The sequence below is a fragment of the Grus americana genome, chromosome 23 (genome assembly GCF_028858705.1).
Source record: "Grus americana isolate bGruAme1 chromosome 23, bGruAme1.mat, whole genome shotgun sequence".
Lineage (NCBI taxonomy): Eukaryota > Metazoa > Chordata > Aves > Gruiformes > Gruidae > Grus > Grus americana.
Window position 1 is genome coordinate 4,167,501 of NC_072874.1, and position 18,755 is coordinate 4,186,255.

At 47.0% G+C, this 18,755-nt stretch overlaps 1 protein-coding gene across 2 annotated transcripts in view; it reads right to left on the reverse strand.

Annotated features, from left to right (window-relative positions):
* Positions 1–18,755, reverse strand: part of ARID1A (AT-rich interaction domain 1A) — a 60,718-nt gene that overhangs the window by 2,596 nt on the left and 39,367 nt on the right. For both annotated transcript variants that reach the window (XM_054802777.1, XM_054802779.1), the window contains 16 exons: positions 16,388–16,628; positions 15,932–16,021; positions 15,071–15,238; positions 14,129–14,444; positions 12,804–12,949; positions 12,598–12,707; positions 10,008–10,217; positions 9,241–9,448; positions 5,227–5,359; positions 4,701–4,873; positions 4,371–4,521; positions 4,112–4,243; positions 3,905–4,001; positions 1,563–2,436; positions 1,141–1,271; positions 1–329 (listed from right to left, as the gene is read on the reverse strand). The exon at positions 1–329 is cut by the window's left edge and continues 2,596 nt beyond it. In XM_054802777.1, coding sequence (XP_054658752.1) covers positions 1–329; positions 1,141–1,271; positions 1,563–2,436; positions 3,905–4,001; positions 4,112–4,243; positions 4,371–4,521; positions 4,701–4,873; positions 5,227–5,359; positions 9,241–9,448; positions 10,008–10,217; positions 12,598–12,707; positions 12,804–12,949; positions 14,129–14,444; positions 15,071–15,238; positions 15,932–16,021; positions 16,388–16,628 — 3,509 coding nt within the window. The remainder of the gene's footprint in view (positions 330–1,140; positions 1,272–1,562; positions 2,437–3,904; positions 4,002–4,111; positions 4,244–4,370; positions 4,522–4,700; positions 4,874–5,226; positions 5,360–9,240; positions 9,449–10,007; positions 10,218–12,597; positions 12,708–12,803; positions 12,950–14,128; positions 14,445–15,070; positions 15,239–15,931; positions 16,022–16,387; positions 16,629–18,755) is intronic.

The window sequence follows — 18,755 nt, forward strand, 5'->3', positions numbered from 1 at the left end:
TCGTTCTTCTGCACGACCTTGACTGGAAGCTTGTCAAATTTACTAACTAGCTTTTCCTCACTGCTCTCTAGAGGTGCTTTGTCCTTGCTTGAAAACGCAGCCTCCTCCTCTTCCTCATCCTCCTCTTCCTCCTCACAGTTCAGGCTCCGTGGTTCATCCTCCTCCTCCCCTTCTTCATGAGAGGAGGAAGCTGAAGATTTGCAGAACCTTTCGGGATCTAATAGTGTTCTTTGCCCTGGGTCTCCCACCTCGTATTCCTTCAGGATTCCAAAGATCTCGATCAGGCAGCGCCGGAAATACTCCACCAAGAGTTCCAGCAAGCCTGGCAGCTATGAGGGAGGAGAAAAACAGGAGGGGAAGGAAGGAAGGGAACAGTGATCAGAAAACAACTTAGGTCAACATGAGCAACTGGGAAAGCAGGGCATAAATGGCTAAGAATTTATGCAGTGCTGTTAATTAATGGGTTCTCTTCATGCCAGCAATAAACTGTTTGCAAAAGAGAGCTCTCCGTCCTCCGAGAAAAGGAACAAAGGCAAAACCAGATACTGACTGTCAGTATCCAAGCCGCCCCCCTCCACACACAACACACACGTGCTCTTGGTTCTATCTCCCCTCTGGTGAACACACAGGGAGGTGAAAGGCAGCACTAACCAAAACAGCCTTTACAGTATTGCTGAGCGGTTTTTACAACAGCCACAGAGGCACGTGGCAGCTAACTGAGAAAGGCTGGCTCCTCTGGGCTGGCATCCCAGCCTCACTGCGCGCTGTCCCAGGGAAAGACCGAGCCAGAGCTGAACGAACGCCATCAACACCTGAAAACGCAAGCAGCCTCCAGCCTCTCATAGCACTCTCGCTGCAGAGTCCATCACAGCCTCCCCACCGTTACTCCCTTCCTCTGTCAGAGAGGAGAACGCGCACGCTTGCACACCAACAAACATACAAATTACACAGGCCAGCGAGTAACCAGCGTGCAGCTACCCAGACCCCACGCTCTCTTCAGACCGGGCACGCTCCGCAGGTACAGGGACGTCTGGGAGTGTGGCCCTACGAGGGCAAGCGCTGCTTGTTGCTATCTCGCTGACAGAAAACCCTACAAAATTAGCACTTCAAAGACCTGCATCAGAGAGCATCTGCACCCACCTGGCTGAGGTTGAAGGTCATTATGCTGTTGTCATCATACAGCAGGATGTTTATGGTATCTAAGGCCCACGTACTTTCAGCTAGCAGCCCAGACTTCAGAGACATCATCACTCTCCAGGCTTCAGGAGTTCCTGTAACATAAACACGATACTTCCAGCGCCTGGAGTTTTAAAAACAAAAAGGAGATACTTGATACTGCTTTTTGGACCCATGAAGACCCTGTTTAAGATGATGTACAGACTGCATGTACCAGCAATCTCTCTGCAGACGATGCCAAAACGATGTCTGAAAAGACAACTAACCTGCAAAAATATATAGTTCTTTCAAATTTCTTCTTCCACTTGGCAGCACTGTACCAAAGGGTAACGGCAGCACCCACCCCCTCGACGGGCGCAAGGAGAAAAGCAGGAGTTTCCTCTTACCAATATCTTTTGCCGTCAGCCGCCGCCTCTGCTTCAACACAGGTTGCGTAGCTTCTACCGATCCCGGAGGGAAGGTGATGTCTCGTCGGATCATGGGAGGCTGTACAGCTGCTGGTGTTATATGCGAGGCAGGGACTGGCGGTCCTGCCTTCTGCATTTTCATCCCCGAGTGCAGGAACGGAGATTTACTAGGAGAAGTGCGATTCTCCAGAGGTCTGGGCAGAGGTGCTGGGCTGGATACCTGAGGAATGTGATTCTGCATGCTAGGGGGGGTCTGGTAGTTAGACTGGGGGGGCCTAGTCATGGGGGGCACGGGGGCAGAGGGACCATAAGGAGGTTGCCGGTTCCCGTGGGAAGGCCATGGTCCCTCGTGGTTGACCCTCTGGTCTGAATGCAGGATTTCATCTGTTCGAGTCACTCCGTGATAAGCAGGCCCCTGGGGCGCAGAGCCAGTGCTCTGCCGATTCGGATAGCTGTACCCTATTTCGTTTCGCCCTTGCCACATGGCGCCTTGCTGTGGGCCCTCTGGAGTAGACTGTATGGGACCTCCCATCATCTGAGGAGGCATGTTTTGCTGAGCATTGGAGCCTGGGGGAGCCGAGACCCTGTCTCTGCCGAATTGGAATGGGAACTGGTTCTGTGGCCCTCCGGCAGATCGGCGGTCAGCGGCAGGGTATGTGCTCCCATACTGGTTATACAGGTCCTGCTGCGGAGACGGCTGTGCAGTTTGCTGCTGGCTCGGTTGCTGGGTCTGCGCTGGAGGCAGCTGCTGCTGCGTCTGCCCCTGCCCGGCGCTGTATGGTACGTTGTACATCTCCCCTTCGTGTCGCTTAGCGGGCGGGCCGTAGCTGCCATCCATCGGTCGCTTGTAATTCTACAGGGAAAACGAAGGCATCGACAATATGAGATTATCTACTCGGAAACAAGCAACCAAAACCTCAGTGGGCAGAGCTACTCAGAGCCAGAGGATATGCCCCACGGCACGGCTCATAAGAGGGCAAGGCTCGGCGTTAGCCATATCCAACGAGAAGTTGGATCAGACTTTCAATTTCGCAAGCCAAGACCAATTCCTTGTGGCTGGCTGGGTAGTTTCCTTGTGGATTCTACAAGGATGCCTTGGGGGCAGAAGTCTGCCCACAGAAAGGACTTTCCTCTAGAAAAGACTCGGCTCTACTATACATTCACTGCAAGTCAAACTGTGCACAGGTACTTCTTTACTTTCACATCCAGGAATTTTATCAGACTCTTATTTCTCTTATATTTCCCAGAAAACAGAGGTTGCTGATGAAGCATTAAACAAGATGCATTAAAAGAACTGTTGTACCTCCTGCTTCTTCCTTTCCTGTAGATTTCAAAACACATCACTGAAAGGAGCAAGAACTATTCTCTCCCGTTTCTCTTAAGTGCAAATGGAGAAAACAGTCAATTGCCGAGACAAAATTAAAATCCAAGCTCTCTCTTGCCTCCAAGGGTCTGTGCTGTAGCTGTTACACAGTCTGCTCTGAAGCTCCATGGTCATGACTGGCTTCAGATGGAGCTCTAGGGCTTCAAAGATGACAAGTACCAGAGTAACTCGAACTCTTGGCTCAGCGCCCCGTGGCTCTGGTTGCAGAGCCAAACTGCAGAGCAGTTGGAATTATTCTTAGCACAGCTCAGCGAGTGCCCTCTCTGTACTCTCCTAAACCAGAGGACTCAAAATTATCAGGAAAACATTATGGGTCTTGGCACTGATACAAAGAGCAAATCATATATAAGGATTATGGAAAGAGAGATATGTTCATTCAAACTCTGTCCTGAAACAAACCTGATGTTTTTGAGAACGAGTAGGAGGCAGTGAGGCAGTGGAGGAGTGGAGGCAGGTCTGAAGCCTTTGCCTGCGGGCTTAGTAAGGCAAAGACACAAAAAGAAACAACCCTGGGTTGTGCAGAATGATCCACAGCTCCCCAGAACGATCAAGGACTTACTCCAAACTCATCTGATCACTTGGACCAAAAGCGTTACAGAAACGCGATGGGATTCACAAAATTCCAGAGGGGCAGAGAAGCCCAATAAAGCTTCCTGCTCTCCTGCTGCCTGACCAGAGCACGCACATCTGCAAACTACACAACCTCCATTCTCAGAACATCATTTTGCTAACACAACACTGGAAACACTAATTAAAACTTACTTAAACTATCTGGAAACTGGGGAAAAAAAGTCTCCCGTATGTGGTACTTAGTTCTACACATTCATAAAGCAAACACACAGCCCAAAAAGTTTTCATCCTCCCCTTTTCACAAATTTCACAGTTGAAACTCTTCTGTCTCTCAGTCGAACAAATCAGAAACTTTCTGATGATTTACCTGCTGTTGCTGTTGATACAGAGTAGTTTGCTGGCTAGGGAAGGGGCTGCCCGAGGACGTGCCTTGAGTGGAGAATTGATTGCCATAGGAATCATGTCTGGAGAAGAAACAGATGCATTACTTGTCTGATCAGATGCATGCTTCACTTTCACAGTCTCAGAGCTCTCTAACTGGGAAGAGCTGTTTGTGGCAACACCCCGCACAGACCTTTGCTGCTGTTGCTGCTGCTGCGGGTAGCGGCTGGGAGAGTACATCCCCGATTCAGGGGTGGAAGGCATGATGTTTGGCTGCGGAGTTCCGGTTGCTAGGTTGCCCTCAGGTCCCATGCCGGGCTCCGTCCTACATGGAAGCAAACACAAAAATCCCACACATCCACTTAAATTCACCCTTGCTTCTCAAATGAAAAAACCCCGACGATCAGAAAAGTCACAAGCAAACCAGGATCTCACCAGGTTCAAGTACCCACCTCACTCTGTCGTAAGGACCTCCGTAGGAATAGTGTTGCCGCTGTCCCATGGCCATGTTACCCATCCCTGGACCTGCAGCACGATTGTAAGGGTCACCCATACCACTGTTGGGGCCCTGCCCTGAGGACATGAAGGGATCGCTTCCTGGAGCTGAAATATTGAAGGAAGGACCAATAAACATGTCTACCTCCGCATTAGAAAGATAAGTCCCGTCTTCTAAGGAAGAAGGGCGAGCAGAAGGTCTCCTACAGCACATTGCAGCGCACAGCCAGATACAGGGATTAGCAGTCAAGGAGAAAAGGGAAAGGAGCATACGAGGACTTCCTCACCTTTCCTCATACTGCTGTAAGGATCTTTATTTGGCTCATAAGACATGCGACCCATCATGTCAGAGGTATTCATGCTGGGCTGGTACCCTGGATTTGGAGTCATGGAGTTCCGCTTCTGGAACGTAGGATCACTACCATCCGCAAAGGCATCCTGAAGGCCCACCGAGTTACTCCTGATTAAAAACCAAACAAAACCTCAAGATTATAGAGGTCCACAATGCTCCTCAAGATACTTTTCCCCACGTGTTCCCTCTCAGGTGTTGGTATCCCCTAGAAGGACCACAGTCATGCTCCTCCAAGAGAAGCATGAAGAACTGCCCTTCTACAATACTGTCCTCAACCCCAATCCCAGAAGCAATGATTGTTCACACACAGATGCAGAGTCAACGATGCTGCTGTGAGCCGTTAATGGAGGAGCAAAGCCATGGAGCCCCCACCAAAACAGCCATTTGTGGTAGTGACCCAGAACCAACCTCACAGTCACTCTGCATCCAGTGTAGTGGAACAAGGTGCAACGGTTTCATACCTGATGCCTGGCAAAGGGGGCATCTGACTGTGTGGCGTAGATGCTGGAGTTGGTGGCTTCAGGTCTCCTCCTTCTGCCATGGAGCTGCTGGTGGACTGAGGCGTCTGAGGACCCTGCATTGAGCCTGAACCCGCTGCAAGAACAGAAGTGTGGTGTGAGGAGCTTTGCACCCTACAGACGCAACCCAGAACCTCCCAGAACATCAGCCTCAAGAACAGAGAGCACAGAGTCCTTCAAGAAAGACACAGATGAAACACGGCCAAAAAAGTACGAGGAGCTCAACACTGCAAGGACATACTGGGCCAGACTTCCCAGAAGAACCACGTACAGTAATGTAAAGCTGCAAGGACGTGTTCGTTTTCATCATGCCTTCGTTCTTAATGATGTTCTCTTTTACACACTGTGGCACCACTGTGGCACTATGTCGTGTGCCCAGGCCATCTAGCTTCAAAGGTTGATGCTCTGCAGTGCACCATGCAGCACGGAACACAGTGCTTCCTGCCAAGCGATAACCACTGACCCATCACTTTCACATTCTCTTTCTACCCAGAGAGAAGGTGAGTTTGAGCCCTCTCCTGGAAGTCTCACGATCTTTCTAGTGATGGAAACTCTGGGATGTCAGCTGAAGTCACCAAGTAACTCTGAACAAAGCTCTTCTGTCTGCTCTGCCCTTTGAGAGGGGTTAATTCATGCAGGTTAATTCAAGCACCACTCCCAAGGATTCCTGGAACAGGGAATGCCGGAGATGCCGGATCTTTCACTGAATGACAAAACTCGTCCAGCAAGTTCCCTGGCTCTGTACGGGTTGCTTTACGCTACAGTAAGCTTTCATCAAAAATCCCAGGCCGTCATGTGTAATCCAGCTGTGCCATCAGCTCTAGGAGCTCTCCTCTGCCCCTGGATCGCTGTGACAGTGTCAGCTCTCAGGTTCATATGCTCCTGGCAGCTGGCAAGAGCTGAACTCTTAATTAATGTTTCCATTAGTTACCATCCCCAGCACCCGATATCCCTCAGCTTCAGCCCTGCTGGTTGATGAGTCATTTCAGCTATTCATTAAAATCCTCCGAGGTCATGTCCAGGGCATGTTTGTTTACACCCCACCTTCCTGGCACCCTGTCCTCCTCTCCGCGACTCCTTCCCAGCCCGGGGAGGTCTTGGGAGAAGGAAGGGCAGAGGCAAGCTCAGCAGGGACTTTCATTCATGGGCCCTCCCCGCCGTTCTCCTTCCCTCGTCAGCAGCGGTTCAGCTCCACTCGCTTCCCCCAGGAATTCGCCACTCGTCTCCGTTTGTAATGCTGGCATCGGCAGGAAGAGGCCTCGAGACATTCCCTGCGTCGCTGCCATTTGGTGTTTGTCCCCACCCCCTGCCATCCCTCCCACTCACAAATTTACACACAGTTGGAGCCAGGCCAGTTCCACGCTCTGGGAATTAAAACCCAACGGCAGACTGATTACGCCTCCCCAGGGACACGCTGCCGTTTGCGAGCAGGATCCCAGGAAGGTTTGCAGAAAACCCGTGCCGAGTGCCCACGAAGCAATACCTGGTCCGCTCCAGCCACGGCCTTTCTGTAAACACTTTTGGGTTTTGAGGGTTATGAACGCACACTGCATGGAAAACAGCTCCAGCACCGAGAGCTCTACCTAGATGATTGTCCTGCAAGGCCTTTAGATGCTGTGCAGCCTCAAAAAGCAATTAATGGAGAATCATGCAGTGCGATCCTCATCATTCACAAAGTTATGCAGAAGTTCATTTGACAGAACAGGCTGAAACGACGTGTAAGCCAATGCCAACGGGTTATAAAGTCTGCAAGGAGAGCAAAGCGCACATGTCTGTGTGGGATGACAGAGCCCTTCATCCAAATGATGGGACTTCGGAATGCCCCGCTCGGCTTTCAAACAGGGAGGTTACTCCCCAGTAAGGGTGATTTGTTGGGAGACAGGTCTCTGTGTGTGCGAGTATGGAGGATGCTGCATCAGGGCGGCCCCAGCAAGCCCCTGGAACAGTCGTGCCCACTGGGACTCAACCCCAGCTCCAGACTCAAGAGCCTTAGAGGAGCATTGAGAAAGCAATTTGTGTTGTGTCCTACACCCTCAGTTCCTGCCAATCCAGGGGAGCAAGAGAGAGAAGGAAAAGGAAAGTGAAAGCGGAGCACGAACATGCTGAGCGATACAGCTTAAAGGATCAGAGCAACCAACCATGCTTCAGTGCTGCCTCTGTATATTCCTAGTTGCAGGAGTCTGGAGTAAGACAAGTGGAGAGAAACAGTTTAAATAGGAAATACAGCACAGTCCTCTTGTAACAGGAACCAAGCCTGTGGACTAAGTCAATAGAGCTGCACAAAGGTGCAGAGTTTGGGATAGCAGCCCTGCAGATTCCTCCTGCTGATGTGCTGGAGCAAGAGATCACCGTAGCACAGCCCCAAAGGCAGACTCCACGACCTTCACGTACCACCATATTAGCTAAAACAAAATAAAAATTGATGGACTATCTAATCCATGCTGACAGGCACCTAGTGCTACAAGAAGTTTTAAGTGGCTTCCTAAAATTCTCAGCCCTCTCCAAATAAACTCCAAATGCTCTTAACATCTTTGTTCCACTGCCTAGTATCCCAGGGGGGCAAGAAAGAGGTTTTGGGAAGAAAGTGGGAATGGATTTGTGGTCTAGCTTAAGCGGAACTCAGACACCACTTTAGACAGAAGTTTAGTCTAATGACACAAAAGTTGCTTTATCTTGCAGAATACACCAAGGTTGAAGCTACACTGGGACAGGTTTCCTGACTAGTGAAAAGACATGATTTAGTTCTTTAAAAAAAACCCAAACAAAAAACCACAAAAACAAACAAACACCACCCCCCCTCCCCAAACCCCCCCACAACACTCTGTAACTGAGAGGACAGATAAATGTAGTTGCAACAGAATATTTGGACAAGCACACTGTCGATCAGGGCTGAACAGGGCTGAAACACAACTGCGGTACAATTGAAAAAGGGCTCATTATTCCACTCCTCAGGAGCTAGACAAAGATGATGCCAGGTTTCAGAACCAAAAAGGCATTTTTTGCAAACCTTACAGGAACTTCAAAGCAGACAAAGTTTTTATTTCACCTACATGAACAGGCTCCTGACCAGAAAAAGCATCTGAAGGCTTTACTTATAAGACAAACTGGAAAACTGAAGCTTAAAGGGTTGGCAAGTTCAGCAGCAATTCAAGCAGTGAACTCAATGCAAATGAGACAGAAATGATCAGACTTTCCGAAGACTAAAGAGTACAGCATGCACTGCTAGCCTAGACATTCTCTCCTTTTTTTCCCCCTGAATTAACACTATGCTTCAATATTCAGAAAGTGGAGCACCCCATCAAATTTGAAACAACAGCCGAAGTTCATTTTAAAGGGCTTGAATTCTAGAGCATCCAACTTGTAAAAGGCTTATGAAGCTTTCTGGGCACAAAACCGCAGAAAGTCCTCGCCATCTTCAGCTGAAGACAGAAAGAAGTAACTCACGAGGAAGATGAGTGCACACCCACGTCAAGCATTTACTCCCAGAAGGTAGCACTTGCATAGTCAAAACAAGCCCAACTTTTCTAGCAGGTTCCCAAAGCTACGCAGTACCAACGAGGGCTGCTGTTAAAACATGCAGAGATCACCTCAAAGGGACAACTCCAGACTCCTCTTTCCATCAGATTCTCATAAGGCAGTGACATACTGGTAAGCACATCAGAGGTGCGTGTATATACATATTTACATATTTTCCCTTTTCTTAAACTTAATACAGAGGTGGGACACACAAAAGCTGAACTATCCCAAGAGGCTTGACTTATTCCCAGTATCATTCGCTTCCACATTACAAAAGGATTTAATCTACACATCCAGAGAACATCTAATTAGAAACAGACACGAGGGTTTCGTGAAGTTTGGAATCAGTTTGGCCCACAGCACACAGAGTTGCGTGCACAGTGCCAGAGATCCTCTGGTTCAACCATTCAATGTAGATCTTAAACCTGTGTCTAAACTCACCTGGAGATGGAGGCTGTATCTTAGTCTGAGACTTCTTTGAATCAGCAGCTGCGAAGATATCTGGAGGGGGGTCTTCACCTCGCTCAATCTTGCACTCAAAGGCATAGAGACACTGGATGTACTGCTTCTTCAGAGAACTAGCTGCACTGCTGGACGTGCCCACATTGAGATTTGTGGCTAACTCGCGCCACTTCTTGTTTTTGTTGACCTGCACAAGCAAACAAGAGGCTGTAAAACTCAAAATCCCAGCTACTTCTCCTCCAAGAAATCTTCTGGGGAGAAATCAACACTTCCCAGCTAAAACAAAGGATGCAATAAGGGCTAAGCAGAGCGGACACAGTTGTGTTCAAAACAAAAAACTAGTAAACTCTCTTCCTCACCTAGAGAAAACTTTTCAAATAGGGACAGATTGCAAATCAAATTAGCCATGAGGTCAGTTGACAGCCCGATGCAAAGACAAAGACAGCATCACCAATCTTTGCACTGGACAAAGCAGGGAAGAAAAGGACTTGATTTGAACCTCACCACAGACTGCTCTCAACCAGACAACGAGAGAGCAGACATTTGGCTCACTTCAAGGATGCTGGGCTTTATAAACGTTATTTCAAAAAATAAAAAGAAAAGAAACACAGCTAAATGGAAGTCACAGTTTACATCTAGCTACAAATCTAACTTTGAATTGTGTTGCCTGTTGACTTGTGCCTGCCGGGCAGCGGGCAGCTCCGAATACAAACACCCAGGCACCACACTGGCTGCTGGACACTCACCTGAGTCAATCCTCCAATCTCCTTCACGGAGATGTAGAGCCGGTAAAGGTCCAAGGGTTTCCTGCCTACCGCTGGGAGATTTGTCATGCCCATGGCCTTCTCTTCAGTAAAGGCCAGGTAACGATCTACCCAGATCTTCCTCTCAGGCTCACCACCCAGCTCATAGAGTTTGGTGATCTTCTCATTGGTTGTAGTAGAGGAACTGGACTTCTAGGAGAAGGAAAGAGGTATCAGGACTGAGCAGCACAAAAGCAGCAAGTTCACATCCGAGATGGTTTCAGAAAAGCAGTCAGAGTTCAAAGTTCTGCTGTTATATTGAGAACAGCTTTATGTTAGACCTACACTTGTCTTGGATCAACATCAGGCAAGTATTATTCAAGAAAGGTATCACGAAACCAGCTGCTACTCAGGGAATTCACAAAATATGTATCTTTAAAAAGTGAAAGGTTTCAGGAACGCTACAGAAACCAAACCAACCTCAAGAAGACTTTGCAGAGAGCCACCACTGAGACATCCTTTGTGGGCTCGTTTGCTAAATATACAAGAAAACATCTAATTCAAGTGCAAATGAGATTCCCCATGACTACTGCACACTGCCAGGGTGAATACTGCCCTCTGGTTAAACTCTTCTCTTACCCAAGTGGTAGATGCCAGGTTAAACTGACACTAAACACTGCAAAGGAATAAAAATAAACACGCCTCAAAGAAAAATTAAGATTAGAGAGAACTGTTTGACCGACGTGTGAGGGTCCCCCACAAAGACCATCTCTTCCCTTGTCTATTCACTGACAGAAGCGCAGAACTCTCCTGCTACCCAGATGAGACGTAAGCTCCCACACTGGTTTGCTATCGCTGGCATATCAGGATCCAGGAAGACTGATATGGAAAGGTATCACAGGAATATGGAATACAAATTTACAGTTGTGAAGTACGAGTATCACACACTAGTTCCTACACATCTGATTCACGGAATTGTCCCTGTTGTCTATTCAGAGGTAAAACCTGCGGTCCTGCACCTCGCCTTGCTTCCCCCCCAGTCTTTTGATGTAGTGCACGACTGTGTTATTTTGTCTTTCACCACCTGGATCACACACTTTTGGAGTAGAGGCAGAAATGGTTTTGGCATTCCAAAAGCTTACTTAAAAATGAACTTCCAAAGTAGAAGTGAACTTCAAATTTGATGATGTTCTAGATGAACCCCTACACCCAAGACTGAGTGCATGCGTTAGCACATGAGATAATCTTCAAACAGCGCAGACCAGGAGGACAGAACGACCCTTATTTGTAGCTTCTGGGATCTCCTAGCCCAAGAGCATTCAAGTCATAAATAGAAAGGCAGACGCCAGAACACATGAGCAGAAGTGAGAGATCTGAATCTTCTTGCAGACTGCTGGTGGTACAGGTATCAAACTTGCAGAGCATTTATTTCCTTCAAGCAGCAAAAGAGGAGACTACAGGCTCAGAAACAGCTTTTTTGGTGGTTCTTTTGAAACTGCTAGCAGTAATGCAAAGAAAAACACTCCCTGAAGAACTTGTTCGCCTCCCTCTTCTGGCTTTAATACAGGATTAGTAAGAGGTTTGTTTGTGAAACAAGTGCAACACTTTAGTGTACCACCTCCCAGCTGAGAGGTGATAACTGACTAACTCCAAGCCTACACCAGACACAAACTCAGGTTTGTTTACACTTCTTCTGGCAGTTTCACTGTGGCAGGTGATAATTCCTAAAACTAAATTGGTTTGCAAGTGAAATCGATTACTCCCAAAGGGCTGGGAAATGCTCCCCTTCATTTCTCAACAGTTTATGAATCCCAGAAGTAAAAATCCTCGATTGTTTGAATTTTCCTGATAAATCCTGAAGAACCTCTTGGAACTGCTGGCACAATTCAAACACAGCCAGAGCTGGACACGTCAAGCGTAATTCATGTTGAATCTCCTTACACTGAGCACTTCAACTACGTGGTCTTTAGCTTTACACTTCTGATTCAAGCAACAGCCTAATTAGCTATTCATAGGATCTGGGGACTTGGATAAAGCTGACCCAAAAGATGCATCTGTTCAGGTACCTTCTCCTCAGTTAATATAGGCAAGACTAGCCCACAACTGAAATAAGAACATACAAATAAGGGGTGCCAGGCATCTGTTAGAAATTCTAGATAGAGGCTTGAACTCATAACTTATCAACAGGGAAGAACATGTGAATTCGATAAAAAAAGTCCCTTTCCTGGCCTTACTGGGGGCTAGTGTGTCTCTGTAGGGGATGGCAGAGAAACACACGCGTTTCAAGACGCTTATTTCTGTAATTACGCTCAAAACATGACACATGCCGAAAGAGGATATCCCACTCACTTGCCACGCTCTTGAGTTAGAACCATGGTCGCAAGTAGCAGTCAGATCACATACTGCAAGGACAACCATGCTAATGAGAAGTCTGCTCAGGGTAAGGAGGACGAATCAAATTAGGTTTCTCTCAGGAACCACACTCACTACTAGATAGATGCACTGTTCAATCCAAGTTAACGTGCATTGGTTTTATTTCCCTGGATGCTGAAGAGGATGCGAGTCGTTAAAAACAAACCCCAAAACATTTTACCTTTGACTTGGATTCTGCTTTTGGCGTCCCATCTGCCTTATTGTTCATTTTAGTTGCAGGCGTTAATTTGACATCCGCCAGACCCATCATTTCAGGGCTTGCTGCCATCCCTAGGAAGTTAAAACAATCTTTAACACTGATTTTCAATCCAGTACCGCAAAAAAAAAAAAAATCAGTGAAACGCCTAACAGTCAGCACTGGCTTACCTGCGGAGTTGTTAGCCATATTCCCACCCATCGGATAGGGTGGGCCCTGGGGGTTTATCATGCCAGCCATGCTGTTAATTCCCTGTCCATAAGGAGGTCCAGTGCCCATCATTCCCCCCTGATTCATGTTGGGATAACCAGGAGGCCTAGAGAAGGCAAAGAAGAAACACATGCGTACTCCAACTACTAAGCATTAAGATCTCGTCTTCTAAGGAAGCAGGTTAGCTAAAAGAAACCTTGTACAAAGGAAGCGGAGAAGTGACTTTCTCCTGCTCAGTTTTCCAGCAAAAGACCGAAGATCAGGTGCTCTTTTAAAGCTTAGCTACCCTAGAGCCTAAGTTTTGTTCTCAAAAGAAACCATTTTGAAAGAGGGACTTCAGCTCTGAACATTTTCACCCTTAATCTTGTTCTACTACATCCCCAAACTGAACTTCATTTCAGCTGTTAAGCTGCCTTTACAGGGAAGAACAGGTCTGCAAATACTGCAGCCCTGTGCATTTAAGTGAGAATACACGATTTGGCTAAACGAACATTTTACATGTATCAGAAAACCTCATGCACAACTGTCGCTCAAACTTGTTACTCAAAGGGACAGGCTTTGACGTCGTATTGGCATTTGGGAACTTGACCTGTTGGCAGCCATAGGTAACATCAGACAGCAGACTGCAGAAGCAGCCTTTAAATCAGGCTGAAGAGAGCACAATGCCCACTCAGACAACAAATATATCTAACAGCTTTACTGGGGGAACCCAATTTATAAGCAAGTTCACGGCTCTGATGGCATTCTGGTAGGCCACATACACCTACTTCGAAATGTTTGAAAAAAAACAACAACCACAGAAAATAGTTGCAAAGTTCAGCGCTGAATTCCAGCTCCCTTCCCCACAGCTGCTCATCAAGGCCCTAAAAGGAAGAAGTTCCTTACGCTGGACAAGTAATGCCTTGGTTCAGACAAATGCAGCTGGATGGCCGGCTGCTAGATTTATGGGCTTTACCACACACGCAGCATCTTTTAAGTCACTCGTGTAACAAGGAAGATCAGAAAGCGAAAATGACTGAAGAGATCTCAGAGTTAAACAGATTTCACCTATGAATATTAAAAATTCCCTAAGCATGCCATTAATGATGTATTCCAACGCACTGCTCGTCCAAGCTTTATGCTCCTCCTTTTTTAACACTTAAGATTGACAAAAAAGCCTCCAAGAAGGGCAAACCTTCAAGGAAGGTCTGTGTTCAGTATTACCGCAAATCTAGGTTATTCCATCCACAGCTTTGAAACCTAGACCTGACATTTAACAGAGACGAGGGACAGTCTCATTCCTTACCTGTTCTGGATGGAGTTGGCAGCAGCATGCATGGCGGCAGCGGCCGCTTCTTGTGCTTTGCGATTCATGCCACCGGGTGGGGGACACATCCCTGTCCCCACCTGAGGCGGCATGTTCGCCATGTTAGGTCCGTATGGTCTGTTCCCCATGGTTGCATGGCTCATCCGCCCTGGAGGAAGCCCACTGTACGGTGGTACACCAGTCTGGCCGTGCATCTGGCTCCCTGCTCCCATTGGGTTCATGCTTCCTCCCATTCCTGGACTGGGGTAGTTGGCATTGGACATAGCATTGTAGTTTGGCTGCCTGGGATAACCTCCTAAGGAGATAAAAAGGGGAAGAACAACATCATTCAACTAGTTAGTTTATGAATCACCATAAAAATCTTCTATCAGCAAATATTTAAAGATCACTAACAGAGATGAGGGGGAGTGTTAACACCTCAACAAAAAGTCAAAGTACTTGGATATAAGCCACATAAAATGTGTTTTGACATAGCCAAGTAACAACATCGATTCAAAAGCTGCCTGAAACTCTCCCAAACCTCAACCGAGCAGCAGCGTGAGCTAAATGGTCTAGGACGGGATGTAAAAAAACTCACTTAACCCTTTCCAAAACATATAATACTCAATTTGCTTCCTCTCCAAGGAGAGCTGGCTCTTCTTCTCTGGTACGCTGGATGCACGACCTACATCTTTTTAAACGAGGAGGAAGGATCCTACATTGAGAAGTACAACTGGCCCTGAAAGCATCATATTTCATCAATCTCACCACGAACAACGCACAGTTCCTTCCAGCTCACTAGCAGCACGCTGTTTTGCATTACCCACACATTAAGAGGGGACAAATAGAAACAGTTTATCAAAGACAAGATGTTACGATAGAGAGAGGCCTTTTGTATTTGCTGCGTTCAGTTCCCACCTCGAGGAGCTCAGCGTGCCTCACCTTGAGGTCCGTACTGCCCACCCTGGGGTCCGTAGCTTCCCATGGAGTTCTGCTGGTACGGCCCCATTCCAGCGTGCATCTGTCCTCCAGAAGACTGACGGGGAGATAAGGCTGAGCCGGGCTGGGGTGAGCTGTACTGGGGCATCTGAGGATTCCTCTGCATGTAACCTGGTCACCCCGTGAGCAGAGCAGACAATTATTAGTGCGAAGTATCCAGAGGTGCCACTGGACACACATGTTCTTAGGTAACAGCAACCCCTGGGACCCACTAACAAAATCCTTTCAGCAACAGCCTAGACAGATTTTACAGTGGTTGCTATTAAGGAGCCAGTGTTATCTGCTAAGATAACAGATCCAATTTCCTGTTTTAACCAGAAAAAAAAAAACACCTTAGTGTCACAGGAGGAGACAGTACAACTCTGCAAACCCTAGGGGCTTTCTGCTGTTGTTGGGTTTTGTTTGCTTGTTTTGTCAGGGTGACAACTACATACCCTCCGCCATGACAGCTGAAATTTTACGTGTTTTCCCCCCTCACTAACTTTATTCTCTTAGGGGAAAAAGGCACGCAATATTGTTGCAAGCTTACGGTCATGGACCTCGGACACGCAGCATTCACAGAAAAGCTTGTCAAAAGCCAGAGAAAACATCTTACAAGCCAAACTACTTAGCTTGGATGGAACATTAAGAGGCCAAACCACCAGCAACAGTTGAATTTACTGCAAGGTGCCTAAACACTTGCAGCTTATAAACCTGGGGCAGCTTTTAAATGCTCCCTCACCATAGAATCCATGTCATCAGGTCAGGAAGTTTTTAGTTACACATCTAGCTTTATAATTAAATCTTTCAACTTGTGTCACACACCTCGATCTTGCGCTATGCTTGACTGGTTCATGGAAGGATGCATGATACTGTCCGACTGGCCACTGGGCGGTCGGGGCGGCATCTGATTGCCTACACCGCAAAAAGGAGAGTGGTTAATCACAAAAATTGCACACCACAAAACCCAGGATACAAGAGCATTAAATACCAGAACTACAACCAACTTCAGAAGGAGGGTATGTTAGCCACAGTGAAGAAAAACAAGAGCAAGATCAGTCACATTAACCCAGCAAAATGACACTGCTGGTTTACCAGCCATCCCACCCATCCTACTACATCCTTTAAAAGTTACTTTAAAGCAAACAAATGAGATCACAGGACCTCAATAACCACATAGTGCGGACACCAGCCGATTCCTCCCCACTGGCCATTTTAATTCACTCTCCAGCTGCACGAGGCAGCCCCACCAAAAGATCAACACGTGCCAAGTAGCGTTACCTGGTACTGCAGCAGGTGAAAGTGGACCAGAGCGGGACTGAGCAACGCTAGCTGGAGATCCAACTGGGGATGGGGAGGGTCCTCTGATGCCTGGCAGGTGAGGAGAGGTATGCGGAGAGAAAGGAGACTGAGCTGGGTTACTCTGCTCTCCTTGACTGCTGGAAATCCCTGATGTGCTTACTCCAGGACTCAGGGCTCCTTCTGTACCCATGGGCAGATCATCTATTGAACCAGACAGGTCCTGCAATACACAGAGAAACAGATCAGGCAAAAATAAAAAGACACGGGACTGTTCTCTCACATACCACTAAGAAAGAGTGCATTTCTCCCTCAGGCATACTACAAATAGAAATCAATGAACTCTGTTCATGTTACTGTCAGTAACGAAGGCTGCTGCAGACTGAGGTAACTGCCAAATGTCTCTTATCCTGCTGCCTGTCTCTGAACCCAAGAGTTCCCTAGCTGGTTTGCTGAGTGCTTGCCAATGGTCCAAACTACTTGCTAATTCTCCTACTTGCTTCTTTTAATTCAGTTTAGAGGCTAGAAATTAAAGAATGCATCAACAATACACGCGAAATTGCAAATAGAGGAGACGGTCCACGTGATCATGGCTTGGAAGAGAAACGTGGCTCAGCCTCTGAAAGACAGAAAACAGCCTGCCTCGCCATAATTAATTCATAAACCTCATATGAGCAGGGAAACTACTCACTTGAGATAGATAAAAACAAACTAAACAGAGATTTAAAAGAAAATCATAAAATACTCTTCAGGGTTCCCACTTCCCTTTCTTCAAAGATAGCAAAACTTAGCAGTTACAATATCAGCCCATAAAGTTCAGCTTTTCTTGAAGGTAAGGCTAGAAAACACCCTTTCCTACTGCACGCATCCAAAAGCACAAAAAGCCTAAGAAAATTGAAACCTCCAATTGCCACAGGAGCGACTGCAAAGCGACAGCACCAAAAATCAGCTGGCAAGTCTGAAAAATGGGGATACTTCCAAGAAGATGATGTGCAGATCAAACATGCACAATTTTACCAGCTGTTTGATAATAAGGTGCGTTAGCTACTCAGGCTTGGCCAGGAGTAAATCAGTAACAGTCCAAGACAGAGTAAGTAGTGGCCCGTTTGAACAGAAAGCTGGGAAGTTATAACTATTCCAGTGATTAGATTAAAATCTCTGCCAGAGATTCAAAGGATCACAGTAGGTGAAGCAGCAGCAGACCAAAGCTTACCAGGACTTCACCTATCCTTTGTAAGTCTTTCAGAGCAATCAACCCTGGATCAGAAGTGTTCTGGACTGAGCCCCGAAGGTATTTCAGATCAACTGCCTCTGCACAGAATTCAGCTGACCAGCGTCAATGGAGCCAACCTCATTTAAAACACCATGCAGAAAGGCCAAGCCAACTGATAAATAACTTGGACGCTCTGGTCTCATTTACACCAACTGGATGATGCCTTGTTTAGCAGCAGTTCGGATAACGTTTTCCCAGCTCTGAGCAGTACGGAAGGACCTCAGACACAAGATACCGCAAACTTATCAGTCTTCAGAAGCAAGCAAGAGCCCTATCACTCTGTAACACCTGTCTGCCAGGTGATGTGTGAAAAGGCTCTGACAGCATGTCCCCATCATCTAAGCTGGAAAACAGCACGTCACCACATCCTAGGAGGTGGAAAACTGGAGTTAGGGAAGAATAAAAAACAACCCGGGAGATATCCAACCACCTCATCACACTTGTTGGATAGACAGCAACATTCAGAAGGACGAAGGGGAGAGTGGGGCATCAGCTGCACCACATTCGGTTGTCTGCTGCAGCAGGGCAATCTTGTCTATTTTAACAGCGGAATGTGATCAAAACACTCCTAACGAATGCTGGCAAATGCTACATTTGAGCTGAAAACGCCAGTCACTTGGTGGGATGACTTAGTGCATAGCACGTCCTTCCTCCCCTTCCATTACTGCTTCTGTTTGAGAGATCATTTCCTGCACAACAGTCTCAGAGGTATATTTGCTTACTGCTGAAGTATTATCTTCCTGAGATAAAAAAAAAAGCTTTGTTTTATTTCAATGAAAGCTAAAAAACTGCAGAAAAAGCCTAAAAATAGTGTCTAAGAGCTCTTTCAATTTTCACTACCTTCCTATTGTAACATCAAAAGCACTGCTCCTTTACGCAGCTACTTGTTTTTTTCCCCCGGACAACTTTGACAAACCCCACATTCCTACCGTGGAAACCATCTGAAGTGGGAGTAAAGAGACAGTATTTCCAACATTTTGCATTAAAAAGCATCAACCAACACAAACAATCAAGAGCAAAACACTCCTCTCCCTGAGACTCACTGCCTCTAACTTCAGCCACCAGTATAAGATACAC